Here is a 15,308-nt window from a genome sequence, read left to right on the forward strand (position 1 = left end):
CCTTGTCACTCGTGACCAAGGTAGCATGTGTGGCGAGATGCCAACACCAAGCCAACGTGCCAACGCCTCTATCATGCCCCATTCGATACTGTCCGAATAGTCTCCCTCGTCGCCCAAGGACTCCCATACGTCCATGGACCAATCCTCAAGGCGCCATGCCTCCACGCATGTTGGCAGGCCCTCAAGACAAGCCACCAAACCAGTTGCATACATTAGACCTTTGCCCCTTTCCAACATGGTGCATCCGTCCCATGCGCGTATGCAAACTAGTCCACGAATGACTACCCGTGTCATCTCGTGTTGAGACTCGTGGCCTAGGCGCACCACGACGTCTCTTGGAGGATCTAGGCCACGTCTCGTGCAAGCGGCATACCGGCAAGCCAAGGGAAACGTACCATTGAACCTCTGGCGGCATTCTTCGACGCACTACCGGGTCGGCCCGATAATGTCCATGAGTACTCCAACTCATGGAGACATATGAGTCCCCTCGTGGTCCTCATATGCCCGCCCTACTAGTCCCCACTGGCTAGTAGTAGCTCACTTAGCACCAAGGTGCAAGGGGTGGTGGAGAGCTGACACCAGAGTACCCCCTTAAAGAGCATTCTGAGCTTTTAGCCTTCTACCAGGAACATAGATGATTTTTGCTCTGTAGACATATGGGAAGCACCATATACCAAATCACCTAGTTTCGCCAAACCGATTGCACCATTCTATTTGTAGACCCAAATAAATGGTGAATACCAAGTCCCGTCCCGATCCGGACAATATTGAAGATATTTACGAAAATGCCACTGCATACAAACTAAGCATCAGCATGCCACCTGCATGCACCACAACATGCGCCACCACTTGGCCAACTTGTGGGCATCACTTAGCTTGTAACGTGCCATCATAGACTGCACGTAACATTCTCCCCCACTTCAACATGTCGATGCCCTCATCGACGGACCGCAGGCAAATCTCCCTGATCTCGACTCCTAAGCTTACCCCACGCTTCTCCCAATATGAACTCCTCTGAGTCCATCACGACGTCCCTCCAGTCAACCAAGTAGCCCTTGCAACACTGACCCTGAAGCTACCACATCCTCTGATTGCAGCTCACTCGCCAATCGTCCAATGCATACTCCTTTCGACAAGGACAAAGTATGGTGCACCCCTCGGGGTGAGGTTCGCAAACCAACCGTTCCCAACGGCACCTACAAAACATGCTTTCACTGAAGCCAAGTCCCTCTGGACAAGTCCCTTCGGAAACTACACACGCCAACTCTATGGCGCACCATCCTCCTGATGGCAATCGAGCAAGACACTCTCATCGCAGGATAAAGTTTGGTGCGTCCCACCTGGACGAGGCTCGCAAGCCAACTGCACCCAATGCAGCACCAAGTGCACTCTTGCACCCAATTTCTTCGCGAAGTTCACAACATTGGCCCTCCGGCCCAACCGCAAACCCACGGCTTCATGCAAAAGGCCCCACTGACCCATTGCACACTCGCTCCTCTGAGCTCCTGCTTGTGTCGGCTCCCAAAATACTGTCACAAGTTTATCTCCCAAAATCAACCCGGCATCCTCTGATGACTCGTTAACTTTCGATAAACTTGATGGCACCCAGTCTTACTCTTAAGACTTGAAGTCATCCCAATCCGCTATCTCCCATCGGCATATGTTCTCTGAATCATTCGGCTTACAGTGTCCCATACAACACCAGTGTTCCCATAAACACAAAACATGCCCATAAGATGCCGCAAACTAGTTCAGTCTTGATCTCAGTCTACGCCCTTGCATATTGTCTATCTGCAACTTGCAGCAATCATGCAAGTCTTCACCCTGAACAATCAATCTGTTGTAGTGTTTCCCTCTGGATTCACACACCAAAACTGAACAAGTACCCTGATTCTTCAAACACATGAATTAGTGGGCTCCCCCACTTCAACTTGGGAAGAACTTCTCTCTAAGAGGAATACCTCTCAAGGTACAGCTCGCAAGCTAACCGCATACTCGCAAACTGTTCCTCCACTCCACATTTCACTTTGATGAAGATGTTGAACTAATGCCTCGATCATTCTGACTCTTCGCCCCTCGACATTTCATTGTTGTCTTAGTACCCTAGTCCTGCTGACTTTTGCCTTAGGCCAACATTGCCATGGTGTTATCTTAGTACCTGAGTCCTGCAGACTTTCACTCTAGATAACTGGCTCTGCCTGTGTCCTGAGTCTTCTTGACTTTACATCCTGAACAACAATCAATCTCCATAATACTCCTCTCAATGCTTGTAATGAATAACTAGTCTTGTTGAGTGAACCGTGAAGGTCTCTCCCCCACTTCATCTGTTGGCGTCCTCGACAACATGCCCACACGCAAATGCCTGACCGCCCAAACTCTTCATGCACACCATGTCATCTAAAAGTGCATCCCGCAGGATGTGACTCTCGAGTCAACTATCTCATTAGCACCCCTGTCGATTTCCACATGCATGCACTAACTTCCCACTCAACCATCCAACTGATTCACACTTGCATCACGTCCTTCTGGCTCTCACGGTATACTAAGTTCCAATGATGTAGCCCTCTGGCCATCATGCAAACTCTAGTACCCTTCTCAGCCATGCTGGCTTCCTTGATGCCTTTATTCCACAACTCCGCATCTCTATCGATGTCTTTGTGTGACTTACGCCCTATGGCGATTTAACAAGCCAACACATTCCACTCAACTGCCTCGGCGCTTCCATATGGATTAAATAAAACTCGCATGCGAACACCTCCAAGTACAACCATCCTCTGACGATTGCGGCCTCTGCCTGCCTTGGTCTCCATGTGCGTCCCTCTTGACACACAACGTAGCAACTGAAGCATCCCATGTCTATCCCAATCTGAACCATCTCGGTCATCAACTCTCGACCTCTGTCGTGACTAACAAGAATCTGACGGTCCCTGCACTACTTCCACACTCCTGCCAGCAAGCTTCCTTTTCAACAAAAGCGCCTCCTGCGGCTTACAATGTCACTCAGGCAAACTTGGCCTAGTGTACCAAGCATACAACATGGACTATCCCCTCAACCTTGTCCTATGCCAACGAGTTTCAAACATTTTGTTGCGCCCCTCTCCAATTGCATGTGGTAGTTGTCTTTCTAGCATCCCTGAACTTGACTCGAAGCAACCATACATGTCTCCTCTTTAGGATGTCCAGTACTCCCATGAAGAGAAGCAACCAAGTCTTAACCCCATCTCAGTCTACTGATCCTCTTTAAAAGACTAACTGGCTCAACGACGTCTTGTTCCAACATTCGGACCATCTCGATCCGTCCACACGCCTACATCCTCTCTAGGATAGGCCAACCAGGTTCACCTCCCACTGAGATGAACCTGGCTCTGATACCAACTGTCACGGGCTCACCTTTTTAGGTAGCGGAACACCCGTGCGACACCTTGACTTCTCTAAGCCAAGGTCAGCCTTCCAACCATCCGAGTAACAATGGGCTCATTTTTTGCGCGACCGTGTGCCTCGAGCACACTCCCGTCTCTCGAACAACTCCCGCCGAGTCATGCTCGCAAGCATCCATGAGTGCATTCATGTACCGAGACTCTCTAGCCAAGATACTCGCACTGTCCATAGGTTCCCACCATGGTCAGACAAATCCCAACACCGACGCTCACCTTGTCACTCGTGACCAAGGTAGCATGTGTGGCGAGATGCAAACACCAAGCCAACGTGCCAACGCCTCTATCATGCCCCATTCGATACTGTCCGAATAGTCTCCCTCGTCGCCCAAGGACTCCCATACGTCCATGGACCAATCCTCAAGGCGCCATGCCTCCACGCATGTTGGCAGGCCCTCAAGACAAGCCACCAAACCAGTTGCATACATTAGACCTTTGCCCCTTTCCAACATGGTGCATCCGTCCCATGCGCGTATGCAAACTAGTCCACGAATGACTACCCGTGTCATCTCGTGTTGAGACTCGTGGCCTAGGCGCACCACGACGTCTCTTGGAGGATCTAGGCCACGTCTCGTGCAAGCAGCATACCGGCAAGCCAAGGGAAACGTACCATTGAACCTCTGGCGGCATTCTTCGACGCACTACCGGGTCGGCCCGATAATGTCCATGAGTACTCCAACTCATGGAGACATATGAGTCCCCTCGTGGTCCTCATATGCCCGCCCTACTAGTCCCCACTGGCTAGTAGTAGCTCACTTAGTACCAAGGTGCAAGGGGTGGTGGAGAGCTGACACCAGAGTACCCCCTTAAAGAGCATTCTGAGCTTTTAGCCTTCTACCAGGAACATAGATGATTTTTGCTCTGTAGACATATGGGAAGCACCATATACCAAATCACCTAGTTTCGCCAAACCGATTGCACCATTCTATTTATAGACCCAAATAAATGGTGAATACCAAGTCCCGTCCCGATCTGGACAATATTGAAGATATTTACGAAAATGCCACTGCATACAAACTAAGCATCAGCATGCCACCTGCATGCACCACAACATGCGCCACCACTTGGCCAACTTGTGGGCATCACTTAGCTTGTAACGTGCCATCATAGACTGCACGTAACATTGGGCATGATTGGGGAGCTTTCATGGCTTGGAGCTTTTGCTTGTTCTATCCTGACAAAGTCAGAGCTGTGGTCAACCTCAGTGTGCCTTACATTGCCATGAATCCTAATAAAAAATTCATGCAAGGGTTTAGGGATTACTATGGGGACTTGTACTACATGTGTAGGTTTCAGGTACCAAATTATTATCATTTATTTTAATTATAAACATATTATCAAACTAACAAAAATATTGATTTGTTAATATATATGTGTATGACATGTATAGGCAATAGGAGAGATGGAAGACGAGTTCGCATCAATGGACACTGCAGATGTACTAAAAATTCTTTATTCATCTTTTGGATTGGATCCTTTAATGATACCTCTAGAGAAAGATGGAGGATTCAAGAGTTTACCAATTCCCAAAACATTACCCTCTTGGCTAACAGATGAAGTCCTCGGCTGCTATACCAAGCTGTTCAGGAAGAGTGGCTTTACTGGAGGATTGAGCTATTATCGAGCTTTGGACATGTAATTAAGTAACCATTTAATATTCTAATTTATTATTGCGGAAGAAAAGGGAAAACATTCAAGAGATTTTATTGTATTGAATTGATTGATTTACAAAAGGAAATAAGCCTTAAATAGGCAGCAGTAAAATCAGAAGCAGATCTCCTTAAATCAAGGAGAACCGTTGAAACAAAGGACCAACCTAACAGAACATATACATCTGTCTATGATACTAACAGAATACAATATAAACTAACAGAGTATAACAGAAATACAATATTCTTGTTACCCCCCCTTCAAGATGGACCATAGATATCATGAATGGCCATCTTGGAGAGATGAGTATTGAGGATGGTAGATGGGAGCGGCTTGGTGAAGGCGTCAGCGAGTTGTAGATTGCTGCTAACAGGGATCAATCTAATGGCAGACTTGGTGATTTTTTCACGAATGAAGTGACAATCTAGTTCGATGTGCTTGGTGCGTTCGTGAAAGGTTGGATTATTGGCGATGTGGATCGCCGATTGGTTATCACAGTAAATGAAAGCAGGGGTAGGTTGATCGATGTGAAGGTCTTGTAGTAGGTATTGTATCCATGTTATCTCACTTGTGGTAGAAGCCAAAGCGCGGTATTCAGCTTCAGCTGAACTTCTAGAGACCGTTGGTTGTTTCTTTGTTCTCCAAGAGATGAGGCAATCGCCAATAAAAATGCAATAGCCTGTTATAGATCGACGAGTGATTGAACAAGTTGCCCAATCGGAGTCAGAAAATCCTCGAAGATGGAGGGATGATGTTGAAGAGTATAAAATGCCTTGGCCAGGTGACCCTTTGAGGTAGCGAAGAAGATGATGTAAAGCTGTCAAATGTGTAGTGCGAGGGCAAGACATGAATTGGCTGAGAGTGTTGACGGCAAATGTGATGTCGGGCCGAGAAAGAGTCAAGTATAGGAGGCGACCAATGAGTTGTCTATAGTGAGATGGATTATCGAGAGGGTCCCCATCTTGATCATTGAGTCGTAGTCTTGGATCCATGGGAGCTTTGGCAGGTTTGCTGTTGGTGTATCCCGTATCGGCAAGTAATTGAAGTGTATACTTGCGTTGTGAGAGAAAAAGATTGGAATTAGCTCTTGCAATCTCAAAACCAAGAAAATACTTAAGTGGGCCAAGAGTCTTAAGCTTGAATCTGAGCTCGAGTGCGTCTTGTAACTGATGTAGAATGTTCAAGTTAGGACCGGCAAGGATAATGTCATCCACGTAAACAAGAAGCACTACAAATGTGTTTTGTGTTCCTCGAGTGAAAAGGGTGTAGTCGGCTTGTGATTGAGTAAAACCTTCTTCAAGAAGAGCGTCGGTGAGTTTCTTATACCATTGTCTTAAGGATTGGCGAAGTCCATAGATGGATTTATGAAGTTTACATACAAGGTTGTCACCCGATATAGAAGGGGGAAGTTGGAGTCCTTGGGGTATTTGCATGTAAACTTCCTCATCCAAATCACCATTGAGGAAGGCGTTGTTGATGTCGAGTTGTAAAGTGAACCATTGTTTAATAGTGACAATGGCAAGTAGGAGTTTGAAGGTGACCATCTTAGCTACGGGTGAGAAGGTGTCAAAAAAATCCAAGCCTTCTTGTTGAGTGTATCCTTGAGCGACAAGACGAGCTTTCAATCGTTCGACACTTCCATCACTGTTGTACTTGATTTTGTACACCCATTTACATCCTATGGCGCGTTTGTTAGGAGGAAGAGGCACCACGGACCAGGTCTTGTTGGTGATGAGTGCGAGGAGTTCATTGTCCATGGCTTGGAGCCATTTCTTGAATTGAATGGCTTGTTTGTAATTCTGAGGTTCGAACTCTACCAGAATCGCAAGAATAAACATTTTGTAAGCCTTGGAAAGTTTGGAGTAAGAAACATATTTTGATAAAGGATAAGAAGTGGAAGTGTTATCTTCCAGCAGGTTGTAACACTCAAAATCCTGTAGGTAATTAGGTGGCCGTGACACTCTAGAAGATCTCCTAGGCACGGGTTCTGGAGCAATGGGTGAATCGGGTGGACCATGTGGTGCTTCATGTCGTTGTGTATCAGGTACTGGTGTGTTGGCTGCAATATCTTGCAGAATAGAGTCAGTAGAAGCCTGTTGTGGAGCATCAGGTCCTCGTGTGTTGGCTGCAATATCTTGCAGAAGAGATTCAGAGGAGGCCGATTCTTGAGAAGCAAGTTCTGGTGTGATTTCTGCAATATCCTGCAGAAAAGAGTCAGCAGAAAACGGACTGGGATACTCATCAATATGTGTATTGGTAATATGTTTATTCGGTAGAATAAGAGGTAAAAAAGGATCAACATTATTACTACTAGGATTAAGTTTATGAAAGGGAAAAACATGTTCATGAAAAACTACATTTCGAGATATAAAAATTTGTTTAGAATTTAAATCATATAAACGATATCCTTTAACTCCCCTTGGATATCCCAAAAACACGCATGTTCTTGCACGAGGTTCAAACTTTGTTCGGTGGGAAGTAATGGTTGATGCAAAAGCAAGGCAACCGAAACATCTTAAGTCATCATATTCGGGTTGTTTCCCAAACAAAATTTCATAAGGCGTTTTGTTCTTGAGATTTGGTGTAGGAGTGCGGTTGATCAAAAAAACAGCAGTAAGAATACACTCTGTCCAATATTGTATAGGCACTCTAGATTGAAAAAGTAAAGCTCTTGCAACATTTAGGAGGTGTTGATGTTTTCTTTCAGCGACGGCATTTTTTTCAGGAGTTTCAATGCATGAGAAATCATGTAGAATGCCATGTTTAGAAAACAAATCTTTAAAAGTAAGTTCAGGTGCGTTGTCGGATCTGAAACGTTTGAAAACACAATTATATTGAGTTTGCACATAAGAAATAAATTCAGGTATAATAAGGAGAACATCCGATTTTTGTTTAAGAAGATAAATCCAAGTAAATCTTGAATGATCATCTACTAAAGTAAGGAAATATTTGTGATTAGAGTGGGAAGTGACATGATAAGGACCCCATATATCACAATGTATAAGATCAAAACAATGAGAAGTAAAGCTTTTATTATTTGGAAAAGGAAGCTTTCTTTGCTTTGCTAGAGGACAAACGTAACAAGGTTCAATAACATGTAAATTTTTCATTTTACAATGTAAAGAATCACTAAGCAAATCAAGACATTTATTTGACAAATGGCCCAATCTTTTATGCCAAATTTCAGCGGAAGTGAAGGCATTGATAGGGACGGTAGTGGTGTCCAAAAGATAGAGACCATTAGCCGATTCACCTTTGCCAATCTTCTTCTTGGTGTGTATTTCCTGTATGTAAAACTCATTAGCAAGAAATTTTAGATCATAGTTATTGTCTTGAGTTAAGCAGCTAACAGAGACAATATTATATTGGAAAGTAGGAACATAGAGTACATCTTGTAAAACTAGATCCTTGCTGATACGAACATTCCCACTTTTGTGAACCAAGACATGATTATTGTTAGGGAGAATCAATCTAGTAGTATGGACAGTATGAACATTTTGAAAAAGCTTTAAATCTGAACATATATGTCTAGTGGCACCTGAATCCACTATCCAAGATTTCTCTTTAGGCAAAAAATCATAATTTGTTAATACAATACCTGAACTACCTGAGGAAGAATTGGGATCGGTAGTAGGCAGATTAGTGGATTGAGATGCTAAGAGATTGAGTAGTTGTTGATATTGGTTTGGTGTTAATTGAGGCAGCATAGTGTTGTTGTCTTTTACATCCGAACCAGTGTCATTTGTGGTCTGAAATTGATTGGCTGCAACACCTTTTGATTTTTCTGGTTTGTTGTATCCAGGAGGGTACCCATGTATCTTGTAACACTTTTCGATGGTGTGCCCGTGCATATTGCAATGAGTGCAAAAAGGTCTACCGCGTTTCTGTCCTTGGGTCTTGGAAGTATCGGATTTTCCGGGGTTTCTTTCTCCTTGAAAGGCAAAAGCCATGTTGGAGTTGGGATCGGCAGTAGCAATTTTCCCTCCTCTTTGATTCTCTTCCTGTGACACTAAATGAAAAACCCTATTAATTTCAGGCAAAGGATCCATAACTAGAATATTACCTCTCACTTGTGAATAAAGATCCGATAATCCCATGAGAAAGGACATGATGTACTCCATATTGTGGTGTTCTTGTAATTTCTTGACTCCTCCACAAGTACAGCCATTACAAGTGCAATTTGGCCTGAAATTGGACAATTGCTCCCACACTGTCTTGAGCTTGGTAAAATACATACTGACGGATTGGGTTTCTTGCTTTAGATTCATCAAAATCTTCCTTAGATTGTAGATATGAGCACCATTTCTTTGCTGAAACCTAACTCTTAGATCATTCCATATTGCAGCAGCTGATTCGTCGTAAAGAATACTAGAAGAAATCTCCTTAGAAACCGAGTTGATTATCCAAGAAATGACGATATTGTTGTTCCGAATCCAAGCATTGTAGAGAATCTGATCGGTTACAGGAGGTTTGGGTATGGAACCATTCAAGAACCCCAATTTGTTCTTGACTGAAATGGCCAATTCCATTGCTCTACACCAAGCAATGTAATTTTCCTGTCCAGTGAGCAATTGGGATACCAGAATATTTCCAGGGTTGTCTCCATGATGCAGAAAATAAGGATCGGATGGATCTTCATAAGGATTTCTAGGTCTGTTTATTTGAGTGTTCAAACCCGTACCTGGTGTTTGAATCCGATTGTCACCATTGTCGATTTGAGCAGTGGCTTCATTGTCTCGTTCCACTCCTTGATCGTTGGACATGGCTGGACAGAAAGAAGCCTAGAGAGGCGTCTCAAGAACTCAGAGAAAAGACTATGAAGGAAGAGGAATTGTCGATTGAAGAAACGAATTCTTCAACTGCGGACATTGAACGTCGCCGGAGAAGAACAGAAAACACGGCGAGGAAGAGGAGAACGAATCAAGATCGAAAGGAAGTATAGCTTCCTTGCTCTAATACCATATTGCGGAAGAAAAGGGAAAACATTCAAGAGATTTTATTGTATTGAATTGATTGATTTACAAAAGGAAATAAGCCTTAAATAGGCAGCAGTAAAATCAGAAGCAGATCTCCTTAAATCAAGGAGAACCGTTGAAACAAAGGACCAACCTAACAGAACATATACATCTGTCTATGATACTAACAGAATACAATATAAACTAACAGAGTATAACAGAAATACAATATTCTTGTTATTTATATATATATATATATATAAGCATTGAGTAACAATATCCAAAATATATTTATATTCACTGTATGCAGATCATGGAAGCTCCTGTTACCTTGGAAAGATGCAAAAGTGAAAGTTCCAGCAAAGTTCATAGCTGGGGCGAATGACCATCCACTACATTTTGAAGGAATGAAAGATTACATATTTATTAATGGTGGCTTCAAAAAAGATGTGCCCTCACTTGAAGAAGTGGTTATAATTCAAGATGTGCCTCACTTTGCCAACCAAGCTAAACCAGATGAGATTAGTGGACATATTTATGAATTTTTCAAGAAATACTAATCGATGGTTTATGTATTTTCTGGGTTGTTCCCTTAATTGTTCTCTCTTCTAGCTACCATTGTTTTTGTTCTTGTTTTGTAATGTTTAATTGTTCTTGTTGTATGCTGCTTTTCTTGCGGTGTTTTTTGTTTCAATAACTTCAGCCTTAATTCTGGCTTCAATAATAAATGTGAACTTTCTTTTACGCTCAACTTCATTGGATTGGGTTGGGCACGCTCGATCGAGGTTAATCTATCCAAATATTCCATTAATGATGTTGGATTTTGAATCTACGATGATTTTTCTTTTTATTTTAACATTTTCTTTAATTTGTATTGAAAATTATCATAAATTATTTGCTTACAATATACATAAATATTAGAGAAATTTGTGTTGAGGGATGAAATTTTAAAATTAATCTCATAAATACCATTTTTCTTTTTATTTAAGCCATATAATACCGTTGTATTTTAATTTTTTTAAAGGCTAATTAGAAATTTTTTTCTCCAAATTTTGACATGTACCAAATCATGCTCCTTGAATTTTTTTCGCCGTTAAAAATTTCTCTTAAACTATTAAGATTGTTAGATTTAATTAAAGATTTTTATCTAATTTCATTGAATTTTACTATTTCAATGATGGTTTATGTACTAAACCATGTTTCCCAGACTTTGGTATCTACCAAAACATGCCCCTCAAACTTTGATATGTACTAAATCATGTCTCCTGAACTTTCATCCATGTTAGAATTTTTTTACTAAAATTAGACAAAAGTCCTTAAATCTAACAATCTCAATAGTTCAAGGAGAATTTTTAATGGCAAAAAAAAAAAAAAATTGAAGGGCCATGATTTGCTACATGTCAAAATTCGGGGAAAAAAAATCCTAATTGGCCTCTTTTAAAACATGTGTATACATAAACGCTAAAGATGAGCAGCCCATATATGAATGCAAATAGGCTAATTGTTTAGTTTTCTTTTTTAAAACATGTATATACATAAACGCTAAAGATGAGCAGCCCATATATATGAATGCAAATAGGCTAATTGTTTAGTTTTTTTTTTATTTTATTTTCTCCTCTTTTTATTTATTAACTATGAAACATAAAAATATTCATAGTTTTCTTTAGTAATAAAAAATAAAATTTTCTCTACATTTTTCTTCTAAAAAAGAGTTTAAAATATTTTTTTAATAGTAATTATTTGAGTTCAAAAATTATACTATCATTATCTACTTTTTGAAGAAATCGTTTTAACATATAAACATGCAGAATTTTTACAAAAATACTATCTTTTTATAAAACAACCATAAAACAATAAAATGGAACAATTAAAAACAACTCTTGAACGACTAAAAAAATATTTATCTGCAAATACAAATTATACTTGAGTATTTTTATTGTAAATTAATTACTTTAAATATAAACATCAATAATATCACTTTACCTACTTCTTGTATAAATATAAATATTAGATGACTTCGTTAATTCCGTCACACATGTTAATATATACAAATATACAACACAATATATTAATACAAGAATATATCACCACCAACAAAACATTAATAAGAACTATCTCAGAAAAATTAGAACAATGGAGAAAATAGAACATTCAACCATCACCACCAACGGAATAAACATGCACGTGGCATCGATCGGGACTGGTCCGGCGATCCTGTTCCTCCACGGCTTCCCTGAGCTTTGGATCTCCTGGCGCCACCAAATGCTGTCTCTTTCCTCTCTTGGTTACCGCTGCATTGCTCCCGATCTTCGTGGCTACGGAGACACCGACGCGCCACCGTCTCCGGCGTCGTACACGGCTCTCCACGTTGTTGGTGACCTCGTTGGGCTATTGGACCATCTGGGTATCGAGCAGGTGTTGTTGGTGGGCCATGATTGGGGAGCAGCCATGGCTTGGTACCTCTGCTTGCTCAGGCCTGACAGAGTCAAAGCTTTGGTCAACCTTGGTGTGGTTTTCATTCATAGGAACCCTCACGTTAAATTCTTTGATGAAAGGTTTAAGACTCTTATGGGGGATGATTTCTATATCTGCAGATTTCAGGTGATCATGATCATAATATATTTTTCAGATTTTATATATGTATTATATATATGCTATATCTTTCGTTTGACTTTATTACATGATGATCCAAAGTTTGGGGACGAGCGTTTTATTATATATATTTTATATAATTATCGAAAATAAAGTAACTTAATTAGTAACCATTAAAAGAAACACAATTAATAATCAACAATCATATATAATTGAAGTCTATATCAAGTGAAATAAACGATTTTCAAACTAATTTTGGACAATGAAAATTATTCAGAATTTTTTAGTTAACTTAATTTTTTAGTGTGTTGTTTGTATTACTTAACGTACTATTTAATTTGTTTTGCTCACAATATTAATAAAAGTCTAATAAAATAATAAAATAGTAAAACACTTACCAATATCATTGTTAATAATTTAGTAGTTGGTAGGCCGGCTACTCTTTATCCTTATTGAGTGGCTAAGCCAGTCTAATATTTTAGTGGGGTCTAAAAAGAATATTTTAAAAGTATTAATGAAAATTACATTTTTTATAAAGAAAAAAAATATACAAGTTTTGTGAGAATATTTACTATGCTATAATTTTTGCTTAAAAGGAAAAAAAAAAACTTAAATTAATTAGAAAAATATCATTGCAGCCCTTTACGATTATTATTGATCTTTATTAATTAATTATGTTATTTTTTTTTAGGAAGAAATAGGAGAGATTGACCAAGAATTGGGTTCTGTTGACACTGCAACAGTGCTTAAAATATTTCATACTTCTTTTGATACAACACCTCTTATCATTCCAAAAGGAGGATTAGGATTACTAAAACTTGTTGAGCCATTACCCTCTTGGTTGTCCCAAGACTACATCAATTATTGTGCAAACAAGTTCAACCAAAAGGGATTCACTGGAGGAGTCAACTATTATCGAGCTTTGAACTTGTATGTCAATTATTCCTTCATGCATGCCTTAATTTGGATCTATTTTCAGTATATATACATGAGGCTTATTCAATTAATAGTCATTTTCATTTTATTTAATATGGGGACAAGTCCACTACTACACAAAAAGTGAGGGACTTGGAAAAAGTTTTGGAGAATTTTGTCTTCCGCGCTACGGGGGCATGAAAATTTTTACTTTTGTGTCTCACAGTGCGGGATGTGGAATGTGTGTCGTTTTGGTTTATTTTTCGCGTACTATTTGTAGGATACAAAAGAATTTTCATGTCTTGCTTTGAGAGATACGAAAAAATAAACACTTTTCTTGACACTCAATTAGCAGACTCGCATGTGTGAAACGTGTAAAACCATTTTTGTCTGGGCAAAACAGTCCCATAAACAATAGTTGTAAAACAAAAACTTAAATCTTGGTGATGAAAAAAAATAAGGCTAACCCTATGTATTTTATTAATTAATATATTCTTTTTGGGTTTTCAGAAATTGGGAACTTTTAGCACCATGGACGGAATCACAAATCAAAGTTCCAACAAAGTTTATAAGTGGGGATAAAGACAGTACGTATTGTTTCTTAGGTGGAAAAGAATACATAGAAAGTGGTGAATTCAAGAAAGATGTTCCTTCTCTCCAAGAAATTGTGATAATAGAAGGTGTTGGTCACTATATCAACCAAGCCAGACCAGAGGAGATTACCACTCACATTTATGAGTTTATTAAGAAGTATTGATTTTGTACTGCAAGTTCAACATTTGTAAGTTTAATTAAGATGTGAAAGTTATTATATCAAGAAGTTCTTCACTCCTAGTAAGCATTGCGTCTTCTCTTTGGTTTATAAAAATGTGAAATATGTCTAATTTTGATTGAAAGTATCCTTAAATATATTTGGACAACTTACAAAAATATTGTAAAATAGAAAAAAAAAAATTTACAAAAATATTGGGACACACTTTATATATATTTTGTATCAATAAGAAAAACTTCATTAATGGCACAAACCGAATACACTCTCAAGATTTCCCAAAGGAAAAAACCCAACCTCACAACAACAATTAATTACAAATCATTCTCTCAAGTAAATCAATCTCCGATCTAGACCTTTTTCTATTCTTGACCATGCTCAATCTATACTTTACATCATTTTTAATACTTTGAACAATACAATTTACTGTTTTAGAGTAATTCAAGTATATACAATTGTTCATATTCCTCCATAAATAGTAAATAGTTGCTGCCAATGAAACTCACCGGAGCAGTACACAACCAGCAATACCAGCTGTTAAAACTGATCGACCAGCCTTTGAACCCCAGCCACACAAGCAAATCAGCAAGCACCATTCTTGACAGCCTACATTCAAAGAATAAGTGCTGATGGCACTCCAAATATGTTCCACAAACAGCACAACAGTCATTCTCAACAACAATTTGAAACTTGCTAAGCATATCTCTGGTGAGAAGGTTCGAGTGAACCGCCTGCCACAATATAAACCCATGCTTCAGAACATTGAGGCTGCAACAAATCGCTTTCGCAGGAGGATCTAAAACCTAGTTTAAGGACAAATTATAGAGTTTAAACACTTTGAAAGTTCCCCCAACACCAGCACAAATGATTCTAGCTTAAGTGAGCTCAGTTCTCATCCAACACAACTTCTTCCAAAACCAGCTTGTGTCTGCTTTTAAGATGTAAGAGCAGATGTTATTCCCCTTAAGATACACTGCATTAACCCATTTTACC

The 15,308-nt window shown here is 39.9% G+C and overlaps 2 protein-coding genes across 2 annotated transcripts; both read left to right on the top strand.

The window, feature by feature from the left end:
• Positions 1-4,563: 4,563 nt before the first annotated feature.
• On the top strand, positions 4,564-10,783 carry LOC115694939 (uncharacterized). Its single transcript, XM_030622042.2, has 3 exons — positions 4,564-4,730; positions 4,825-5,069; positions 10,350-10,783. Exons 1-3 carry the CDS (start codon positions 4,581-4,583, stop codon positions 10,597-10,599), a joined length of 645 nt encoding a protein of 214 aa, XP_030477902.2. The 5' UTR covers positions 4,564-4,580; the 3' UTR covers positions 10,600-10,783.
• A 1,289-nt stretch (positions 10,784-12,072) lies between these two features.
• On the top strand, positions 12,073-14,378 carry LOC115724863 (uncharacterized). The gene is made up of 3 exons (XM_030654228.2): positions 12,073-12,640; positions 13,323-13,561; positions 14,057-14,378. The coding sequence occupies exons 1-3, from the start codon at positions 12,173-12,175 to the stop codon at positions 14,301-14,303; spliced, it is 954 nt and encodes a 317-aa protein (XP_030510088.1). The 5' UTR covers positions 12,073-12,172; the 3' UTR covers positions 14,304-14,378.
• Positions 14,379-15,308: the final 930 nt, after the last annotated feature.

Source organism: Cannabis sativa, chromosome 6, assembly GCF_029168945.1.
Source record: "Cannabis sativa cultivar Pink pepper isolate KNU-18-1 chromosome 6, ASM2916894v1, whole genome shotgun sequence".
Taxonomy (NCBI): domain Eukaryota; kingdom Viridiplantae; phylum Streptophyta; class Magnoliopsida; order Rosales; family Cannabaceae; genus Cannabis; species Cannabis sativa.